This window comes from Chiloscyllium punctatum, chromosome 43, assembly GCF_047496795.1.
Source record: "Chiloscyllium punctatum isolate Juve2018m chromosome 43, sChiPun1.3, whole genome shotgun sequence".
NCBI classification, from domain to species: domain Eukaryota; kingdom Metazoa; phylum Chordata; class Chondrichthyes; order Orectolobiformes; family Hemiscylliidae; genus Chiloscyllium; species Chiloscyllium punctatum.
The window spans coordinates 37,921,709-37,945,741 of record NC_092781.1 but is presented as its reverse complement, the minus strand read 5'-3'; the positions used below and the strand labels follow the sequence as shown (position 1 = coordinate 37,945,741).

At 42.5% G+C, this 24,033-nt stretch overlaps 1 protein-coding gene across 1 annotated transcript; it reads left to right on the top strand.

The window, feature by feature from the left end:
• The first annotated feature begins 388 nt into the window (after window positions 1-388).
• LOC140466519 (procathepsin L-like) lies at window positions 389-19,670 on the top strand. Its single transcript, XM_072561996.1, has 6 exons — window positions 389-446; window positions 667-808; window positions 1,628-1,750; window positions 5,162-5,341; window positions 10,052-10,267; window positions 19,574-19,670. Exons 2-6 carry the CDS (start codon window positions 677-679, stop codon window positions 19,607-19,609), a joined length of 687 nt encoding a protein of 228 aa, XP_072418097.1. The 5' UTR covers window positions 389-446; window positions 667-676; the 3' UTR covers window positions 19,610-19,670.
• The last annotated feature ends 4,363 nt before the right edge of the window (window positions 19,671-24,033 follow it).

Genomic DNA, 24,033 nt, shown 5'->3' with positions numbered 1-24,033 from the left:
ATCTCTGAAACTACTTTCATGTTATATCCATTTCTTTGTGACTTTTTACATCAACATTTTAAAAATGCTGCACACATTCAATCTGGGAACTATTAATTCTATCTTTTTACTGAGGACATACGAGCTTTTTCTGTTGGATTTGTTTTACCTGTATCTTTCATTTGGATTGAATTTGTTTCAATTTCTTCCTTCGCTTTCAACTCTCGGTTTACATGTAGTCCTCGGATGCTTTTTGCATTGTCTAAAGTGACAGTAGATACTGATACATTTACATCTTTTCCTGTTGCTAATCCCACAGTCAAACCTTCTAAGAACTTATTGCAATATAATTATCACGACATGAACTGTGGACCGTGACTCAAATAACGTTCATCACACGGAGGCAGTTTATGGAAAAGTACAATTTCATCATACTGTGTTGTTTCCAATATTTGGTTTTCAATTTGGTACGTCATTAATTTGATCAATCTAGTGCTGGAAGATTCCAGTCCACAGACGATGTCTCGTGAAGGTGAATTACATTAAACTTTCAGCATTGGATGAAATGTTGGTTTTTTATTGTTTGTATTTTTTGTACAATGTGTATTGTTTCTTCTCAGAATAAGGAAACAGCTAACTTGAAAGTTGCCCACTCCCTGGCTAAAACCCACTGGTCTTGCCTATTAGGTTGTGCATCATGAACGTCTGGCTGTTTCTGTGCAGTGTGGAGGTATCTATTCTGGCTGCGGTCTCAACAGACACATTTGATTCAAAATTGGACGAAGACTGGAAAAACTGGAAATCACAACATGGGAACCAGTACACCAAGGTAAAAGGAGAGTCTGTACTGTTCAGCTCACTCAGAATAAAAATGGACTGCACACAATTGACAGAGATTGAGAATATGTAGTTGTAGTCAATGAGAGGCATCTGCTGAGTGAAGTGACATTGAGAAAATATTGATCTTGAAATTCAATGGTATTCTCCAAGTTTCTATCTTCATTAGTGAACTGACCAAACACAAAGTGAAGCAGCAGCCACTTGGTTTATCTTAATTTACTAGGATCCCGCTGCAGTCCTGTTGGATTCACTACAAAAAACACAAATCTGACTCTAGAAGATTAAAATCCATTCTTGGTGTTGAAGAGGCATTTGTAAGTGGGCATCTTGAAGACTGAGGGATGGGGGAGCCGTCTGATCATCCCAAGCGGCCCATTCAGTGAAGCATCTCTTTGCCGAAGCCCACTTTACTATGCTGGCAGCTTAACGCAGTTCTCTCACACAACAGGTAAAGAAGATACATACATGGACAGTAATTGCCCATGTAGTGGCCTCGGTTATTTTGCAAGGAATTCCATGCTTGCCACTGGCCTAATCTTGCTTCAGACAGGGACTCCTGTTCAGCTATTTAATTTCAATTCACTTTCAGCATGAATCTCTCAGACTGGCAGCTCGACAGGTTTTGCTATGGGTGCGTTATGTTGAGATGGGTCTGGGGAACCTGAGTAATCATTTTCACATCTGGGTGGGACGATGAATCCTGACAGGAAAATGTTATTTCAGATTTCACAAACCGTTTTCTAATGCTTCTGTATTATTTTATGAATGAAAGAAGCTGGAGTCTAATTATATTAATCTGTTTATTCAGGATGAGGAGAGCGACAGGAGAATGATATGGGAGGACAATATGAGATACATCGAACAACACAACCTCGAGCACTCATTGGGGAAACGCACATCTAAATTGGGAATGAACAAGTTTGGAGATCTGGTGTGTACAGGATATATCGTCTACGATCTGTATGATGCCGGTCATTGTGAAATTGTGAAGCTGGTACAAGGTTATATTCAGCTACAGGAGCAGCACTTGGTCATTTGGTCCCCCAAGCTGACTCACTCATTCAGTGCACTCAATGACTGATCTCACTTTACCCCAATTTGTTGATTCCTTCCTTCTCATTCCAGGCTTCCATTACCCGTAACTCTTCTGGAAATCAAAATAATCTCTCTCAAGTTTGAATATATTCAATGACTCAAGTCTCCATTTCTCTTTTGGAAGACAACTCTAATGACTGGCAATCCCCTGAATTTGACAATTTCTGCTCACTTGCATGATCATATTTTGTACAACTAATTTGCATTATACAGCACCAGCTGGCTTGAGCACACTCTATGGACGGCAGTCACACCATGGATACACCTCTGTGTTGTTGCGCCTTCATCGATGCTGTCTGTTATGACGTCTGGACGCCTGAGTTGCATTCTGTACTGTGGAGGCTGCTCCCTTCGGCTATAATATTCTTCTTGAGTCTGCTGGATCTCTGCCTCTGTCCTACCTATCGCTGACTAAACTTTATCCACAGCAGATAAACTAACCTGCTTTCCAAACATATTAAAGAATAATCCTGCTCTCGGTATTATTGCTCCTCAGGACAGTTGTTCATTTCCCCTGTTCTCGGCACTTCCAAAAAATGTGACTAATGACATCAGCATTACACCAGCATCCCATGAATCGAAAAGAAATGATTTGAATTGAATTGGCTTGAATTGAATTGAAATGGATTGAATTGAGCTGAATTGAACTTAATTGAATTGAATTGAATCGAATTGAATTTAATGTGATGTGTACCAAGGCACAGTGAAAGGCTTTGTCTTGCGAACAATACAGGCAGATCACAGAGTTCAGTCACATTGATAAGTAAATAGTAGCGTCAATGTCTATGCCAGGACATTGTTCTGTACTCACCTTTCCCATCATGAAAAGCATACTCTCACCATTAGCCCTGTCAATCGCCTTCGAATCTTATTTGTTTCAGTAAGTTCAGCACTCAATCTTCTCATCCTTCATGAGGAGTGGGCCCAGTCTGTCAAACTGTTTCTTTCGTGATAATTCTCTTCTTCATAGGAATAGTTTTGATTAACCTGCTTCAACTTTCCTTCCAAATATTCCTCCGCAAAGAGTGAAATCAGTGCTAATCACAGTGCCCTCTGTGCTGTCTGACTGACTTGGTCCAATCGCAACAAGACTTCCCCACTTTGATGCTGTCTTTGCTCTGCATTAAAGACAAATATTTCTTTTGCCTCTTTAATAACTTGCTGGACCTATGTGCAGACAAATGTTAATAAGTGAACAAACAGGCAACACTTTTTTTACCACAGGAAAGCCAATAGTTTGTGTTCACTTGCAATTTTTAAAGACATTTCATGCAGGGCCACACCAGCTGTTGCTAAACAAAATAAAAGATTATGGTGTAATGCGTAACATATTGACATTGGTTGAGGATTTATTCGCTAAACAGAAAACAGAGAATGGGATTATGGAAAGTGAAGACAGAAATAATCCTATTTTCCTTCTGGGATGGAGGGGAACCACTGCACCAAAGACTGTCCAGCGAGTAAAGGCGAATCAGGTTGGGACTTTAGTGAATGGGGTTTAGAAGAATGACAGGTGATCCCTTTGAAATTTACATGTTCTTACTGGGTTTGACAGGGTGAGTGCACAGATGATGTTGACGCGAATGGGAGAGGCTAGGACTTGACATCATCGAGTTACAATAAATTGACAGCGTTTTGAAATCGAGATGAAGAGGAATTCCTTCTCTCTGAGGCCTGAATGTCTTTGCAGGAAGATAGTTCAGTGACGAAAGCGTTTGTGATTCTCCCCTATATTTGTCATGTTATTGAATAGAGCTGTTGGCATGTCATGTTGCTGTTGTGGAGGACATTGGTTAGGCCACTGTTGGTATATTGCGTGCAAGTCTGGTCTCATTCCACTCGCAAAGATGTTGTGAAACTTGAAAGGGGTCAGAAAAGATTTACAAGTATTTTGGCAGGACTGCAGGATTTGAGCGATAGGGAGAGGCTGAATGTAATGATGGAGCAAGGTGGAGGGGCCAATAGTCTACTCATGTTGCTATTTGTTATGTTCTTATGGGGGAGGAAACAATTGCGCAAACTGAGTGAGACAGCTGAAATGCCTGTCAACGGCATTGAGAGGAGTCCTTCGGTAAGGAAAAACGAAGATGTGACAAACACCCCAATGGGTGGTGACACCGATGAACATGCTGTACAGGTGGAGAACCTGGGAAATGGAATGGAATCTTTGCAGATCGCAGGGTGTGAGGAGACGTAGTTCAACGTAACTCTGGGAGACAGTAGATGGTCTAGCCCTTAAATGGAAACACTAAACTCAAGAAAGGAAAGTAAGATTTTCAGAGATTCCAGGTGAAGTTGGGGGAAGGGTGGAAATTCGGAGTAAAATTGATTACTATTTCTAATTCTTGGTGAGAGTAGGAAGCAACAATCAATGGATCAGAGACAGAACTTTGACAGGGGTCAGAGTAGGACTGGAACAAGGCATGCTCCATATAGCCTGCAAAAAGACAGGCGCAACTCTGACTTTTGCATGAACCGAGGGCCACGCTTATTACTCAGAGGATGGGACATGTTCATTCCCCTTTCAAACCGACATGTATCCCTTCCTACCCATCAAACAGAGACACCAGATGACTCACGACCAGTTTGCAAGCTGAGTTGGGTATGGAGATATCCAAAGTTCCTGATGATACGATATTTGATGATAGATAGCACCAAATTTGGTCCTTTTCTAATCATTCCAATCCAGTATCTTCTTGAAAAAGATCAATTTCATTTTCGTACCGAAACCTAATAGTCCATGGGCAACGAGCCCAACTCAAGACCAACGCGTTATCCGGAATTCAGATCAGGCCAGTGATGGAATGTGGATTGGGAAGGTTCATCTCAAACACCAATAAAGCCCACCAATCTGAGGTGAGTTAACCTATCCTTCCATGATGAAATTGACCTGTCAGGTTTTAATGATCAGAGACCATTATCGAACTGATTCTTGCAAAATGAAACACATGTATAAAGCAATTGCCATTTTGGTAATTGAACGATCGAGCAGAGATATTTGAGCTGCTCGAGCCTTCTCACACAGCTTTTTATTGGATTGGGACGAAATGGATGGCCACTTATTTGCCTGCTGCTCATTTATTCAGTCCAAGATTAAACACGAGTAACGAGTGCCCTCATTGCTTTCCCCGCACTTCATGCTAAAGTCAGCGATTATGTAGAATGTAGCTCTCTTACGTTATTGACACTTCTCCGACATAATCACCACTAAAAGTCAATCATTTCACCAATGTGTTTGAATTTTCAGACCAATGAAGAGTTCAATAAGCTCATGAATGGACATCGCCGAATCGAAGCTGTTAACATGACTGAAATTGAAGCTGATGAAACAGATGAAAGTAGTGCATCTAAAGAAAGTCACTTTGAACTAAGAACTGCAACTGTTGACTGGCGAAGAGAAGGTTTAGTTACTCCAGTGAAAAACCAGGTAAACAAATCAGAAAAAGCTCTCAAGATTATTAAGTGCAGACATTAATTTCTCAACAGAATTGGACGTTTTGATCAGCTTGTCGGAATTGTTAGGAAAGGCTCCGTTTCAGTAGATCATTTTTAACAGAAATTGCTTCTCCTGTTTTCTTGTTGCATTTGTTTCCTAGTATTCAAGGGAGCATGGTATATGTATCAATGGTAATGTTCGTGCTTTTACTCATAATATCTAGAGAAATCTTACTGCAAAAACAAATTCAATGGTTAGATTAAATTGTAAAATTGAAGTCTACCAGTACAATTCCGATGTAATAAATATAAGTTCAGATGTAAATTGGCGTAACTCAACAATGTTAATGTTGCGAGCTGCAGTGCCAAGCTTCCTTGTGATACCATGTCCAGTCTTATTCAAAGAATATTCGATCATATGCTCGACACCCCAAATTTTAAAACCTAACTCACAGTTCACTTCTGTTGGGCCTTGTACCTCTCTCAATCATTGTCTCCAATTGGTCAAGGCTGATCGACAGGAGGGCAGAGCCTGATGGTAAGTACATGAAATATTGTGTACAAATGGGAGTTGTAAAAGATCGGATTATACTGTAATTCACTAAGTGTCAGTTGCATTGAATGTTTGGGAGGGAGAACACCATGAGGCTCAGTGAGATTTCTCACTATCGTTATCAAAAGCATCTCGGTAGCTATGTCAATGCAGCTATAACATCCCACATATCCACTCCGAGTCTAATCTTCCCACACATTCTTCCCGGAGCAATTCAATAGATTCATGATTAGTGCCCGATATCCTGGGAGCTGAGCCATCACGAAAAAGCTGCAGTGAACCAACATGAGCACGAGCATGGTAACCTTGCCCTGCTCAGATAGGAATGTTTTCGAACAGGCCAGAGAATGGTACAGAAAAACAACCAACATGCCATAAGAATGCTATGTGTCAGAATCGCTGTGACAACCCACCTTCCCCCTCCGACTCACTTTATCCCAGCCCCAGCACCCCCTCCTACCCAGATTCATGCTGTCACTGACGTCTTCCTCATCTTCAAAACCAACATTGCATTGGCATTGCCAATTCACTACCTCGGAATACCTCCCGTCATGTACCAACACCAACGGTCATGCCAAACTTAAATCTCTCTCTCAATCCTTCCCTTTCTGTCATTCCAGGAGATGAGAGAATACTGGTGGACAGAAAGCTCTTGGATTGGTGAAGAGGTGTCTGACACCAGATTCCTCAGCCTGTGAGGAGTGAATCCTGTTTCTCACAAGAAAACATGATACACCCACATTCTACAAAGCGAGTAAATACCACTCATCACTGCTTTGTTAGCATTCTGTCAGTCTCATTAATTCTCAGTGTGTCTTTGCAATAGCCCCAGAAACTTCTGTCTTTCGTGTTCTGTCGGTTCCATCAGCATCTATTCGAGCTCTTCAGGGAAAGAAGACAACTCCTCGTTCTCTGAACATGAAAGTATTGCAGCCTCAGAGGAAATATCAGTAAGTCTGCGTCCAGCACACACCACCAGCTCCCTGGGAATGTGAGATATTGAGGATGTGGGAGCACAGTCTGGTAAGCACCTCACTGTGTCCTTTCCCACAGCACTCGGAGGGCTGCCAGCGACCCGATACGGGCAGAAGAGACCGTCGTGTCGGCAAACATCTACATGCACCAGGGAGCAGCAGATGCAGCAGACAGGAATGTACACTTGAAAGATGCCAGGAATGCAGACACACTGCGGGGACCCAGATACCCAATCAAATGAATAATCTAACCTCCAAGGACAGTTTGGCAGTTGGCATAGAGAAGCAGGCAAACCACCCTCAGCATTTGCTGGCCATGGGCACTATGCTGTACCCCATCGCCAACTGCTCCACAGGCCTGTAGTAGAGGTGCCACTTTCTAATCACAAGTAATAGGGACAGTGCCCTGCTGGAGGAGAAAGCACACACAGGTCACTCCGAAGACCCAGACTCAAGATATCATAGAAGTGGTTGAGCCTCCACCTCCAAACTGCTGCCCAGTTCTGCTCAGCATTGTCAGAGCTCCCGCCAGGCAAAAATGCTGCGAGGCTGACTGAACAAACCATTGCAGGGCTCACAGGCTGCAACAATGAGTCCGATCCTTCCTGCCCCACCCAAAACTGGTATTCATTATATCTGAGACAATGAAGGAAAAGGAGGAAAAGGAGCATGACAAACCTCGTACATTATTTTATCCTTTTCGATAAGTGGTATCAGCTTGACCTTCCACATGGCTGTTTCTCTCTCTGTGGAGAGAAGCCTTAATGTCACTGCACCACCATGATGCCTAATGTCATGGTCAGATAGGATCAATGTGTGTACTGAGAGCCTGGTGTCAGATGTGGAAGGAAGAGGAGCAAGGTTTGCAGAGGTAAGGTTTTGCTGCTTACACTGTCGCACCTCATCCAACCACTTTATGGACTCCCTTCCCATCCAAGATTCATTTTATTCACCATTGCATATAGTGTTATCACCTATCCTCGAACACAACTGCAATCTCCCTGACCTCTCAATGCACAGCCCTCAGAGGTGAACAATTGCAAACTCTTCTTCCTGTGACAACAGGTCCCAATCCTCGAACTGGTCACTTTGTAGCCAAAGGATTGTTGAAACCAAGTTTCTGGGTTGCAGACTCAAGGACGACTCCCCGCCCTGGCAGCAGACTATGGTCGATCCCCGGACTGGGGACCAGCAAATGCCAGATACCAAAGTTCATTAGCAAGGCCCACACAATTGGAGCCTGTGCATCTTGCCCTGAGATCCTATTTGGTCTGATCGAACACCATGATCGTTTGTAACCAATCGGAAACAGCGTTCATTCTGTCCCTCTCGGAGGGCCATGCCATATTCCCTTGATAGCCAATGCATTTCGTGATTTTGGCAAAAGTGGAAATTGAATAATGAGACAAGTGCTCCTATTAAGAAGACTTTTCATAATCAAATAATCCTCTTAAATGTCAATGCTTCAGGTTGTTGGTCACTGTTGTAGAAATCAGTTCAGTCCTCCTGGGAATAACCCTAAGGACGCTGCTTGGCCCAAATACTTTCCACGCCAGGCACTCAGCTCCAGTTTGGACCAGCTAGTGGAAAATTCTCCGACATCTTCAAAATCTCTCTTCCACATGCTGAAGTCCCAATCTGCTTCAAGAAGACCACCATCATCTTCGTAAGTGAGGAAACAAAACTCATGCATTGTTTCTTAATGAATACAGACCAGTGACCTGAGCACAATAATCATGAAGTGCCTCGAAAAGCTGGTGAGGGTCCACATCAATTCCATTCTCCCTGCCTGCCTCAGTCGCTTAAAATTTGCCTATTAAAGTAACAGGTCCACAGTGGGTGAAATATCTCTCGCCCTGCACACCTTGAACATCTGGACAAGGGCACATTTGTCAGACTCCTGCTCATTGACTACCCCTCTGCCTTCAACACTCTTATCCTCTCCACATTGAACTCAAAACCCTGTGACATTGGTCATGATTCTATGGTCTGCAACTGGATTCGCAGCTGTCTGACCCACAGATACCAATCATTGAATATAGGCAACTGCACCTTCTCCCGAAAAACCTTCACCACTTGCGTCCCCAAATAATGAATGGTCAGCCATTTACTGTACTCCCTTTACACCCACGAATCCCAAACGAACACCATCTATACATTCACTGACGACAGCACTGTAACAGGAGCGAAATATGACAATGATGAATGAAAAGGCAGAAGGGAGATAGAGGGATCATTGACGTGGTGCAATGAGAATAGCTTCATTCTCTCTCTCAATTTTCGGAAAATTAATTAACACGTAATTGACTTCAGAATGAAAGGAGAAGAACTCGCTTCCATGTACATCAATGGGAATGAGGTTGACAGAATGGAAAATTTCAAATTTCCTAGACTGACCATAATGGACATTCTTTCTGGAAAATACCATGTGTTTACAACAACGCCTCTTCTGCCTCAGAGAGCTCAGAAATTTTGGCATGTGCACAAGTACCTTCACTAACGTCGGCAGTTGCACCTTTGAGCGCATACTGTCTGGGATCGGAAGGCCTGGTATGACAACTGCGAAGCTCTGGATCATAACAAACTACAGAAGGTTATGTGCGCAGCCCAGACCATTATGGAATCGAATACTCTATCTATGAACTCCACTTACACATCTCGCTGCCACGAAACGGCAGGCAACATCACCAAGGACTTACCTCACCCCGGTAATGTACTCCTTACATGCATTCAGTCAGGTAGAAGATACTGAAGCTTGAACACATCCACCAGCAGGTGCAGGAACAGCTTTTCCCCAGATGTGATTAGACGGTTATGAGTCTGTCTTGCTCCAATCATACTAATTTTGCTGACATTGAATTTGCCTTGTGCCCACTCTCTGCAATGTACCATTTGTCCAAGTCTTTTTTGATCTCTTCATCCTCGCATACTATCATGTGCCTATATTGCTCATAAACAAAGGGTCTCACTGTTGTTCGCGACACGTGACAATACATAAATCAAATCAAATCCGAACCCAGGCACACCGATATTCACAGATTCCATGTAATTCTGAGAAACTTGAACAAACATTTAGACTAAGTGTGAGAATGTGTTCCAAATGAATTTAGATGCAAACTGGATATCGTTTTTCGATCAATATAATTTAATGTGGTTATATTTCTGTCAACACTAGGGTCAATGTTCTTCTTCCTGGGCTTTCAGTGCAACTGGTAGCATAGAAGGACAGTGGGCAAAAAGGCATGGAAACCTGGTTTCTCTCAGTGAACAGAATCTGATTGACTGTGGACACAAACCTAGATGCTCTGGTTATAGCGCACCGCACGCCTTTGAGACAGTGATTCAATTTCAAGGCATCAACTCTGCTGAAACTTACCCTTACATCGGAAAGGTAAATCCCCAAGACTTCTCGTAAGATTGTGGTGGAGTCGGGATTCATTCTCATTTCGTTTTATTTTATTTCTTCGGTCCTGTCTGTGTTCGCTTGTAAGTTTTCTAGGAGTTTATTTTAATTACCTCTTGGTGAAGAGCAGCGAAATCTGTGAGTTTGTCGAACAGCATGGACTCACAACGGAGATAGCCAAGAGAGTTTGGGTTCCTGATGGCTCCTGTCCTGACGATAATTCATGGCTGCTCAGGCGGTGATGAGTCTAAATCCCTGGCAGTGTCCATATCCAGTACAGTTTCGTGCAGGCAGCAGATGAGCTCTGTTTTTGTTCATGGCAATATCTGTATCTATCATAGATTCACAAAATTAGCTGTGCAGGTGAGTCTGGGATTTTGGCAGCATCTGCATCCAGCACAGATTCATGGAGGTAGGGTGCAAGTGGGTCAGTTTGCTGTCAGTGTCTGTATCCAGCACAGGTTCATGGAGGCAAAGCGGAGGTGAGTTTTGTTTCCTATCAGTATCTGTAACCAGCTCAGATTCATGGAGGCAGAAAAGGTGAGTTTGGTTTCCTGACATTACTGCATCCATCATAGATTAATTGAGGCAGAGTGAAGATTAGTTTGGGTTCTGTCAGTATCGCTGTCCAGCGCAAATTCATGGAGAGAGGGGAAAGGTGGTTTCGGGTTCCTGTCATGATCCGTATCCAGCACAGATTCATGGAGATTAGGAGAACGTGAGTTTGGGTTCCTGTTAGTGCAGGTCTCCATCACAGATTCATGGAGGCAGCAATGGAGCTTAGGCCCAGTACAAGATCTGACAGCAACTGCAGTGACTGCATTAATAAGCGATATCTAAAGCAGCCTCGTGGTAACAACAGAATCGTGTTTGGACCAATGTCATGCCCAGCATCATCAGTGCCATCTAATTTGCTGATGTCCATCAAGACCTCCTTGTGACCAAGGCATCAGCGGAGTCAAGATGCTGCCAAAGATTGGGCGACTTTCATTCCGACGGTGACAGAGAAGGGGACACATGCCTGACCAGCATGTCCATGGTGGAGCACTTAGCAAGGACTATATAATCTTTCAGCACTCCTAAGTCATCTCAACCTTATCTTGGAATGCTCTCCTTCATCGTGACACAACACCTCGTACAATGTGTCTGAGGAGTTAAGAGTATTTCCATTTCTGTGAACTAATGCTCACCATTCCCACAGTTCAAAGGTGTGGAGGTTTGGGGGATTGTCTATGTTAAGCAAACTATAGTGCGCATGGAATTATAGGTTAGGGTGTAAGCCCTGGGAGACGCAGTGTTACAGGGATACGGTAGGGCCGAATGGGCACTTTCGACATTCTGTGGATTCTCTGATACTTGGATGTGACGTTCAGCTGAATCAACGGAACATTCAGCATGTTCTGTCCTTCAGACGGGGACGTGCACCATCCACTATAACAGTTAACATCCTAACACAGCGAAGGACAGATCTGAAGAGTCAGGAATAAAGGTAACTATTTTAGTCTGTCTCCTTCTCCCATGTACCCCATTGGGCTGGTCAGTCACTCTAATATAAGCTGCAATGTTACGTTTGGAGTGTGAGAGACAAGAAGTTATAAACGTTTGATGAGAAATCTTCGAATTATGTGCTCATGTCGTTGGTAGGTCTGTGTGTAAATATGGTCCTTTGTTAAGAGAGGTGTTTACTCTTTAGGAATGTCATTTACCGTGCAACTTGCTGGGTTGACATTTGGCATATTGTGGTGTAATTAAGAAACTTGGCTTGAATCGATACTCAGAAGACCTTTTTGCGTAATTTGCTTTACGGTTGATGTTGTTCTTCCAGAAGCCGTTGTTGTCTTTCTACACATCACAATTGCCCCGAGTATTGAATTTGATTGGGATCAGCCTCTTGCTTGCAAATCCCAGCTCTTTGTCTCAATGCCACACAGCTTCACCTTGTTCTTCAGTTCACTCTTCAAGCCCTTACCCCAGCTCTTCCACACTCTCATGTCTGGACTCCTTGTAGATGACTTGTGCGTTATTATCCAGGACAGCTGTCGCTTTTGTTTTGGCTTTCTGCCAACACTGTTTAATTGTTCCTGAGGCCACGCAGACTTTAAGTTCATTGTCTGCCCATCCACTCTGCTCTCCAAACTCCAGCGTTTCATTGGCCAAATAAACAACTGAACGAAAGAAACGCTCTCTTCATATGACAGGCATACATGATCTGGTGACTGGGCAGCACTCTAAACTAAACCTATTCTCTGGCTATGTTTTATGGAGGTGATGGCCTCTCACTCACTGGCTGGCAAGTCGACATTAACAGAGTCTCCTCTTTTCATGAAGCCCCAGTGTTCGTATTGTCACTCGGACACTGAGCTGGACAAGAGAAGGGCTTTGCACAAATGACATCACCAAGGAGTGGTCATTACCAGCCAGAGGACAGTGGCCCTGCTCAACAGGAAGGCAGTAACATTGCGTACAACAACAACCTGAGGGCTGGTATTGATCTTGGGTAACAGACCAACAGTAAGTGATTGAGTGAGAGGAGTGGACGTGACGATCACAACACAGCTTTGTGTAGGAGTGTGTTTGGCTGGGGTAGGGTGTGGTGCAGTAAGGTCACATATCAGCAGGTGTACCCTTCCTCAACTGGTACTTGATACTTCCAGACCCCAAGCAATTCTGAACACATTTGCATGTCGTTGTCCTCTCATGTTGAGCACCTCACTCACCGCTGAATGAATTATATTGGCATTTGTATCAGAACTGGTCAGTATTATAAATTGCCAATTTGGCAGCCTCAGTTTGAACTCCAGCACGAATACTCGGCTTGTGATTCATTACACGTTTAGTGCCTAATTTACAGTCCACATTTGGGGAAATGACATGATCTCAAGAGTTAAAGTGAGGATGACACCCCTTTCCATTAAGGCATGACGTGACATCAAGGAGCCCAAGAAAATCTGGGGTGAATGGGAATGGGAAGAAAAAGCTCCTTTAGTTGTAATTATATCGAACACACTGAAAGGTGTTTGCAGTTATTTGATGTCTTTCTGCTCAGGACTTGTCGATCGGATTTCCTCAGTGTAGCCTTCTTGGTAAAGCCATCTTCAGCTGCTTCGTCACTGCTCTTCAATACAAAAGGTACGCAGGGGGAATATCTACACGATTGTCAGCAACATTTGAATTTATCATATTTTGAAGAAATCTGTGTCCAATGCGGCAAAGTGTGGACAATATCTCTACTTGCGAAGATAAATCACAAATAACATTCTCACCAGACAAGTGCCAGGCAATGACATAATCCAACATGGGAGAGAATTTGACCATTACTGAATTGCACACTATCAACATCTCTGAAGCCTTTCCATCAACTACACAAAAGGCAAGGATATGGTGAAATACTTCCACTTCTCTGGATGACTGCAGCTCCGACAACAAAGAAAGAAACAGTTATTTTATTGGTTGTCTCCTATAGACATTGGAAAGATTGGGCAGTAGATCTTGGAAACGTGCAGAAATAACAGAATTGCTGATAAGGGTGATTTGAAATTCCCCAATATTAAATGGAAAATCCGTGGTGCAGATTACCTGGATGGAGATGATTTTGTTAGGTGTTTCCAGGAAGTATTCCTGACGCAATATGTAGATATGCCGACTGGGGTGGCCATATTGGATTTGGTGCGAGGCAATTCGCCAGGCCAAGTGCCAGATAACTCAGTGGCAGAGCATTTTGGTGACAGAGAGCATAAATGCCTCAAATTTGAGGTCGCCATGGGGAGGAATAGAAAATGACTTTATGAGAGGAAATTTAATCTGGGGACGGGACCTGTGGAGTGTACATTAGGAATAATTGATTTACGGAAATACACAACAGAAATGTGGAGCATTTTTTTGCTATGTTGAATAACCTTGTCCCAATGAGACCGGTGTGGAATTTTAAAGGGAAGGAGCCCTGGATGACAAGAGTAGAAGAGGATCTGGCGCATATTTTGAAGATTACAGGGTCGAAAGGAAAGAACGCAAATATGGACTGAGGAAAACTGGTTGGCGGCATGAGAAAGCCCTGGCGGGAAGGATTTGAAAAAAATCCAAATGTTTGACACACGTTCATTAGGAATAAGACAATGATCTGAGAGAGTGTAAGCTGGATCTAACCCAGTGATGGGAACTTAAGCACTGAGCGTGGCGAGGTAGAGAAGAAGCAAAATAAGTTTATTTGCTTAAGTATTCAGGAGACAGAGGGAGCTTGATGTTAGAGAGAATACTGTGGAAGAGCTTAATAGGCTTGAGCAGATTGATATTAAGAATGTGGATTTGGTTGAAATTCTGGAAAGCATGAGTATGATTAAATCTCGAGGGCCAGATCAGATATATCCACATTTCGTACGAGAAGTGAGGAATTAGGTTACTGCACCTCTGGCAATGATCTTTGAATCCAACCTCTCCATAGTAGTTATTCATGTTTGGAGGGAGGCATATATTGTACTTCTCTTCAGGGAAGTAAATAGGGAAAAAACCTGGAAATTATTGTATGGTAGGTTTACGTCTGTGGTCAGCAAGGTACTGAAAAATGTTCACAGATATAGGATTTTGGATTGTTTGGATAAAGATTTTGGATTAAGGAATGTTTTTTTTTATAAATGGTTTGGATAAAGAAGTGGAAGGTAACCAGAGACGTTTACCCCGGAAAAAGGCTGTCAGGAGAGGTCATACCTTTATGGCCACTGGAGAAAGCAAAGGGAAGATATCAGAGGTTGGTTATTTCCACAAAGAGGTTTTGATGCGTGGACTGCACTGCTAGCTTTGTTAGTAAAGTTAGAAATATTAAGAATATTTAAGCGACCGCTGGTCAAGCACATGCACAGCAGCAATTGGAGAGGTGTGTATTTAGGTTGATCTTAGATTAATATAAATGATTGGCACAACATTGGGGTCCGAAGGGCCTGCACTGTGCTGCACTGTTCAGTGTTCTATGTTTGGACACTGAGTAGCTTTGACACCATCCAGGTCATTCACTCCATTTGTCTGGCATCAAAGCCACAAATATTAATTCCCTTCAATATCAATCCAAAGTGATAGCAGTATGTACAATCCACTAGCTACAGCTGTGAAGTTGACTGATGGAATGTAGACAGAACCTTCCAAACCGAAGGCCATTTCCGCCAAGGAGGGTAGTAGGTACACTTAACACCACTCTCTACAACATCCCCTCAAATCACTCACCATCCCGGCTCAGAAATTTATTGTCATTCCGTCTCCGACGTTAGGTCAAAAGCCTTGAACTCTCTCTTGAACAGAATAGTACCGATCAAAAATTCTGCAAATGTTCTGGCAGGCAACTCATCACACCTTCTCCAAGCCAAGTTTGATTGAACGCTGACGCAATCTGCCACAACTACATTTTAAGCCATCTTGAATTTAAATCTGGGTGTATGTGGCAATTCATCCTTCTACACACACACACACCCATTTCGATATCACTCCCAGTATCAATCTCACCCCAGAGTTGGCATCATGTTCTGCCCTGTGTCCTGAAACTGAAGTAACTGCAACATTGTTGAGAAATAATTGAAAATTATTGACCAGAATCTTTACTCCATCACAGAGTAGCAAAATCACCACATTTATAATTGTCCAATTTTCGTTTAAACACGGGCATTGAGACCATACTTTAGGCAATCAATATATTCCATCATTTCCATCATGCAAGAATTTACAGAGAGGCCGAGGGGTGCAGGTGTATAATTCACTGGAAGTGGAGCCGAGGATAGATAGGATGGTGAAGGAGGCATTTGGCGTGGTTACCTTTATTGTTCAAAACATTGATACAGGTATTGGGACGTCATATTGCAGCTGTCCAGGACATTGGCGAGGCCACATTTGTAAAACTGTACACGCGTTTGGTTGCTCTGTTAAAGGGGGGATGTTGTTAAAATTCACAGGGTGCAGAAAATATTGGCAAGGATTTTGCTGGGATTGGGTTACAGTTATCGGGAGAGACTGAATAGGGTGGGGCTTTTCTCTAAGCGGAGGAACAGAGGCAGAGTTATCAAGGTCTATGAAATCATGAAATACATGAATCGGGTAAAGAGCAGAATGCATTAGCCATGGGATCGGAGTCCAAACCAAGAGAGCAGAGCCTTAAGATGAAAGGGGAAATATTTGAATAGGCACTGAGACTAATACTAATTAATTGTAATCCAATGACTCTAATGATGTCATTATTGACGGTTTGGGAAACGTTTATCTGCATGTGAAGAATTTATTTCACTACTGTATGATCACAAGTTTCAGATGAGTCGACTGAAAACTGTGAAGAGCCTCAACTATTTCTAATGTTGTTTCGGTATGAGCTAACTACATGGTGAGCTTGATTGGGATATTGAGTTGTCAAGGCAAAGTATATATTTTTTTTATTTTCTCACATTTCAAGTCGTTTGTAATACCATTGCTTGGTCTCAGTGTAGAATGTTTCGAATACATTGAGCAATAAACATTAAGTTTGACACAAGAAAACCCTAAAAATGATCTGAGTTGTAACTGTCTCGCGCCGAGTTTCATGTACGTATGGAAAGACCTCCCTGAAGAAGTGGCGGAGGCTGTTACAATTACAAAATTAAAACGGTACGGAGATGGGTATATGGAGTGGAAGTGTTCAGGGCCAAGTGGTCGCAAATGGGAGTACAATACGTCAGGATGTGTGATTGGCGTGGACGAGTTAGAAGAAACAGTTTGTTTTCGTGCTAAGTCACGCAAAATGTGCCTTTTTCTAAACAAATAGTGAACAAATATCGCACAGTTTTGGGAAAATAAATTGGCTGCCAAAGTCGGAATGCAGGAACGAGTCAAGCAAAGAAAAAATAACTTTATTATGATCTTAATAAGTATTCCTTTTGAACATTTTATTTAAAATTTAGCCTGGAGACTACTGCAGATTTGAATCAGATAAAATTGCTGCTAAAATCACTGCCTCCAAATGGGTTTGGGGAGGCGAGGCAGCATTGGAACAAGCAGTGAGAGAGATAGGACCGATGACTGCTGTGATTAATGCAAGTCTGAAATCCTTTCAACATTATAAAGGAGGTAAGTCGCAGAGTACTGTATGATGTCTTTGAATCAGATTATTGACTGTTCAAGAAAAGGTATTAGAAATCATAAATCTACAGACACATTTACTGTCACTATTTTGGTATTAATATTACTGCAAAGTTCACCATGGACCATGACCCTTACCCTTGTTCCTCCCTACACTCCTCCCGTGTTACATGCCGTCCAGTTCTGTCAGATATCATCGAGTTAAAGCTAGACTATGCTACAAGGTGAGCTCATGAATGGTAATGAGAAATGGACCTGCTCCCATTCGGAGTGATGCAAATAGCTCAAAACGTTGTGCTGTAGCTAAGAGAACTGACAGTGAGGTGTAACTGTCCTGATGTGCTGCTGAGTGCCTGCACATGTCAGTGTTTTATTAATTGTAAACCGAAGACGCTACACTCACTGTATCTGGATTAAGAGGAAGGGCGAGACCTTGGACTTGAAATCTCTTAGCCTCCTGCTGAGAGTCTTTCACTCTCTGCTCCACCTCTTCTCTCAGCAGCTGTTTCTATTCTGTTCTTGATCTCATCTCGTGTGGCGACTCGAGATGACTTGCAAAGATGGTGGTATGAACAGGGAGGTGGACGCCTGCACAGCTTCCTTGTGATGATGACACAGGTCGTCTCCATGTGCAGGACTATTCTCTATTGACTGCATCAACATTTCAAATCACAAAGCACTTCTACTGTACAACCCACAATTGGAGACAAACCCGAAAAATACTGAATGCAGAGTGGAGCTCCTTTATTACCCCAGGTGTAGGATTTTGTAAGTTAACAGAATGTGTTAACACACATGGCAGCAAACCGATATTCCACACGGTCAGATCCCATGGTCAGTGTCTTCTGCACATGTCTGGGAAATTATCTCTACACCGAAAATAATCTCAGCAAGATATAAAAACAACAGCAAAAATTATTGAAAAATGGAAGAATGTAATCAAGGTCGGACCTTCAATTGGAAAACAGATAGTCTGTGATTGGGTGGAACAAGGAAATTAAATAAGAACAGGGATGGTGGTCCAGTGCCAGCCGGAATGGACAGGAGACAATTAAAGAAAGTAAAGAAATGTATGCAGAAAGTTTCAGGGCCTGAGGGAGTGTTATTTTTTAAAAAAGAGATCTCGAGGCCCGCGTGCATAGTTCCATGATTTTAGAGTCACACGTCGACAGGGTAGTGAAAGCAGCATTCGTCAGTCCATTGAGTATATGCTTTGCGATGTCATGTTCCAGCTGCAAAAGACATTGGTAAGGCTAGTTTTAGAATTTTATGTTAAAGTCTGGACTTTATGCTGTAAGAAAGATGTTGTTAAATTTGAAAGGATCCAGAAAATATTTACAAGGACTTAGCAAGGGTTGAAGTATTTGAGGGTTAGAGTGAGGCTGAATTGAGTCAAGCTTAGAGTTTTGCTGGAGAATCATAGCAGGTCAGGCAGCATTTGAGGAGGAGGAAAATCAAGTTTCGAGCAAAAGCCCTTCCTGATGAAGTCGATTTTCCTCCCTCCTCAGATGCTGCCTGACCTGCTGTGCATTTCCAGCAGAAGTCTATTCTGGACTCTGATTTCCAGCATCTGTACTCCTCACTTTCGCCCGAGGCTGAGAAGGCTGCAGCCTTGTTCGCTGGTACGACAGAGACTGAAGGGTGAGCTTATGGAAGTTCATGAACAATAATGGGTATGGGACGAATAAAGAGGAGGAGAGTCCAAAACTAGAGGCTGTACGTTTAAGGTGAGAAGGAAAAGATTTAAAGGTATCTGAGGAGCAATGTTTTCACACAGAGCATGGTACGTGTCTGGAATGAAATACCAGAGGAAGTGGTGGAGAGTGATACAAATACAACATTAGAAAAGGCATCTGGATGGGTAGATGAATAGGAATGGTTTACAGGGATATTGGCCAAGTGCTGAAAAATAGGACGAGATTGGTTGAGGATATGTGCTCAGCATGGACTATTTCGATCGACCAGTTCGAAGCATTTCTACGCTATAAAAGTCTATGTCTCTGAAGGATGTGCCGAGAGGAAGTGAGAATGGTGGAGGCGATGTCATTGGGAAACATTGATTAAAGTCAACAGACGTCATGGTGCGGAGTGAGGACGATCAATTTGAAGACAGTTAGTGCAAACAGACATGTCAGTATTCATTAATCAAAGCTAAATTAACACTAATTAAATATTTCACAGATAAACCATTTAATATGTGTCTCCTTACAGGAGTTTACTATGATGAAAATTGCAATGGATATGTAACCGCTGAAGTGCTGGTGGTTGGTTTTGGAATTGAGGATGGAATGAAGTATTGGCTGGTTAAAAACAGGTCCGTAATCTTTGAAATAACAAACACCTGATCACAGACGGAGAAGGGACAGTGGCATGGAATGAATTTCCTGTCTCTTTGCTGCAACCTGTGTATCTGTTCAGCGAGCATGTAACGCTGTGTTTATCTGGAAGTGAATGCTTAATGGTTGTGCTGTCTGAGATGATATCTAAAAACAACGTCAGAGGCAGGTATCCCATCACCAAGTAACGCTGCACTTACAAGTGTACAGTTCTTGTCTGAAGTATTGCTTCGCACAGAGGCAGGCATCAGAGTGTCATTATCCCTGAATCACAACCAGTTTTTAAACTTACCAGTACAAATTACAAACATATGGTTAAAATTAATAGCTATACACAACAAAAGAAAACAATTTCCTAGGGAAATGGGCGGCAAAGTCATATCTCAAACCCAACTGTACAACCTGTTCACAGGGAAACAAGGACAAAGCTCCAATCACTTGTCACGAGGACACTGATGGGATCAGATTAACAGCCCCAATTCTGGAACGTAGAACATAAGACTTTACAGCCCAGTACATTTCTTTTAACACTCGATGTCGCGCCGACCTGTGCAACCAATCTGAAGTCCATGGAGCAAATACTATTCCATTCTCGTCCATATGCCTGACCAATGACCGTTCAAATACTCTGAAATGTGGCAATACCTCCACTGATGCAGGCAGAGTTCTAAGCACCGACAACAATCTGAGGAAAGAAACTATCACTGACATCTGTTCAATATCTATCTCTGTTGATTTTAAAGCCCCCCCCTGCCAGCCCTCGCCATTCAAGGAAAAAAAGCCTCTCACTATTCAACCTATCAAATATTTTAATTAACTTATGTGTCTCAATTAATTCACCTGAAACTTTTTCCTAACGAAAACAGCCTTAACTCCCTCAGCTTTTCCTTTTGCTATCACCCTCCATAACTGGCGAGTTCCCAGTAAATCTCATCTGAACCCGTTCCAAAGCATGCACATTCTTCCTGTAATATGGTGACCAGAAGTGTGCATATTACCCAGAATGTGGTTGCGACAGAGTTTAGTACGGCTTGAAGAATGATCTCCTGTTTCCGAAACTGAATCCCCCTAACAATCAAAGCAAACACACCATATGCCATTCCAATAACCCTATCAACCTGGGAGGCAACATTCAAACATTTATGTACCTCGACACCGAGATCTCTGTGCTCATCTACACAAGCACGAATCTGACCATTCGCCCATTACATTGGATTCTTTCCAAACTGAATCACCTCACACTTTACCGCGTTAAACTGCATTCGCCACCTGTTGTCATAGCTCTGCAGCTTATCTACTTCTCTCTGCAATCCATACATCCTTAGTAACTGTCCACAACCCCAACAAACTTAATGTCATCCGCATATCAGTCCACCATTCTTCTGTGCTCTCATTCAGATCATTCATATAAAAGTCGACTAACAAAAGTGGATCCGAAACTGATCCTTGCGGTACTTTATTAGTAACTGAACTCTAGAATGAATACTACCACCGTCTGTCTCCTTTCAGCCATTTATTCTTTGAGGCTTCGCTGGTTGCCATCATTACAATCACGGCAGTCAGGTTTGGAAGAAGCAGTCCCATCTTCAGGGCCAGATTGGATACAAAATGTTTGATTAAATAAGTCCTGTGTTTCGGGTGAATACACACACACACACACATACACACACACATTTCGATATGATTTCCCAGAAGAAACAGTATGTGGGTAGCTTATAAAAAATACACATTGTTGTTTAATATGGTAGACAGTATTACAGTGTAATGGGTGCTGGAATTGTTAGGTAAAGCTGGAAATGTGATTTGGGCAGGGTAACCGGATATGGAACAAATTTTAAGGCCGAAGTATCCTTGCAGTTAAGGAGACACTGGATAACCTGTGCCCAAATCAACTCATGCTCTGCATACACTCGATCCAGTGGCAGGCAATCTCCAAACGATGATGGTAAAAAAAAACCTGAGAGAATCTCATCTTCCATAAGGCAAGAAGGAAATCTACAAGAGGCCATATTTCAAGCTCTCACTCGTCCCTATTCACTTTCCCCTTCATATCTACTACAGCTGCAGACCTATCCCTGATATTGATCTCACCTCATGTCATTTTCAATGTTGTAGTGAGTCCATACGTACTGTACTTATCAGCAATTGATGCAAAAGAAAACAATTGTCTCTTTTTAGCCTGATGCAAATTATTCTTTCCAACTCATTATCTAGCTCAGTAATTCCAGAATTCAGTCCCTATAATAATTCCAATTGTATACCAGAGTTAAAACAGCTGCTTCTCCAACCATGTCCCTTTTATCAGCGTTTTGATTCTAACACCAATCGAATTTCTTATTTTCCAGCTGGGGAACAAACTGGGGTGATGACGGGTACATCAAAATTGCTAAGGATAGAGGTAATCACTGTGAAATTGCCAGTTTTGTGCGGTACCCTATCGTGTAACGAGCCAACTGATAAGACAGAGCTGCATCAATCCCAGCTGAATGAAAACCCGGACCATTTCTGATATTGCTGACTCATTCAAGGACATTGCTTTAATTGTCTGCTGCAAATTTAAAAAGTGAAATAATAACGATTTTTGCACATTTCTATCGCTTCATATAAAACCAATGGCATTGTCTGATTGATACATATAGCCACTGTAAATGATAGAATAAATAAATTCTCCAGCTTGTAGAAGACAATAATCTGCATGTACTGCTGATGACCAACAATATAATAAAGGCTGCCAGCAATCATTTTCAGAGCTTGTTTGTTCCAAAGGAATGTATTTAGCTTTGTGCCTAATGAATTGTGTTGACTGCTATGAAATATATTGACCAAACATGTTGCAGACAAATGCACAGAAAATGTGAAGAGTCTGTGTTTTTTGACAACAGCACCGTTACTGAATAAATGCAATGGGGTTGTTGAGGACAATAAGGCTTAATTGAACAGAGTCTAACCAGAAACTCTCCTGGAAACAGGTTAAGCTGGCCAGACTGTGGAATAGGAGTGTCCCGATGAGATTCAGTTCAGACAAATGCGAATATGCAATTTCACCTATTGATTGGTACTGAATTGAAAAACTGGAAAACTGAATACTTTAAGTATGACAAAGCAATACTGGTGGAGAATCGTAAATGACAAAAAGAGGTCACACACAGATCTTGTGAAATAGACGAATACTGGTTTATTTCTGACGATATCATGGGCAAGAGATATTGCTAGGAGTGGTACAGCATGGACATACTGCACAGATAATTCCAGGATTCTTTATCCCGTGCTGTACATACAAATAGTGTGCATAGTTTTACATCCGTGTTCACGTCGTGCATTGTTAATTCCAAGACAATATGAATTAAATTATAGTGAATGGAAAACAATGTAATTGTAACAGGGGTGTCCGTTCCTCGTCTAGTGCAGGTGCTCATCTCCAGTGTCCTCGTTTCAATTCTTATGCAGGGTGGTGTGCAATCTTCCGTCGTATCAGGTGTCACTCAGTCTAGGGAGGCTTTGTGGAGTTCAGTACTTGAGGAGACTGGGGGTGTCCTCACATCACTTCGATAGAGATGATGCTATTGTGAGCTAGGAATACTGTTGTCAGATCATCTCAGGAGTGTATTTATTGAGTCTGGAAGCCGTTGAGCAAATGGCTTGTTTTGTTGTTTTGTTACTGAGCTCGTTGTAGTCAAGTTGAGTTATTTTGCGTATGTTGTGTTTAGTTAATAACCGACATGGCTTCTGCAATCAAGTAGTGGGCACGCAGAGTAGTTCATTTTCTTTTCTCCGACAATTCCTCCTTTTTTTGTTTCTGTCTGAGAACTGTGTTTCAGATGAAGAGGCTGTGTCGCAAGAACCAGAAGGTTATCTGACGCGGTCGGGGCAGCATCAGTTGGGTTGTATTTGGAGTCCGAGTCCAAAGCTGCATATTCCGTGTCGGTTGCAAAGTTATTGTTCGAATGGGCCTTCATTGATCCATGGTAAAGGGGCGGGGGTAGCACCTTGGAGCACAAACGCTGGCGATTTAAACACACTTTAATAGCCATGCAAGAGGTGCGGTATCGACAATGATAGTAATGATGAATATGAATCCCTGTCGCAAGGCTGTGCTCCAGGACAACTGTCACAGTTCTTGCCCAGTTCCATAGGTCCCATTTGGTTTTTGGTTGAGCAGTACAGCGGTAGTGCATTGGATATGCCAGGCTGGGTTACTGATGTCCTCACTGGGGTTGGGTAATTAAGTGCAGCAATTGGAAACGATGAGGGTGCATGCGCCCACTGTTTCGAACAGCAGATAGTCCTAGATCATCCAGTTTTTCAGGGTGCCATTGGGGATGCCAACAGTTTTGA

Excerpts from the sequence above, each read along its gene's own strand:
- LOC140466519 (XM_072561996.1), top strand. The coding sequence starts at position 677 with ATGAACGTCTGGCTGTTTCTGTGCAGTGTGGAGGTATCTATTCTGGCT. Across the intron at positions 1,751-5,161 it reads TGAACAAGTTTGGAGATCTG|ACCAATGAAGAGTTCAATAA; the intron begins GTGTGTACAGGA and ends TTGAATTTTCAG. Across the intron at positions 5,342-10,051 it reads TTACTCCAGTGAAAAACCAG|GGTCAATGTTCTTCTTCCTG; the intron begins GTAAACAAATCA and ends TGTCAACACTAG.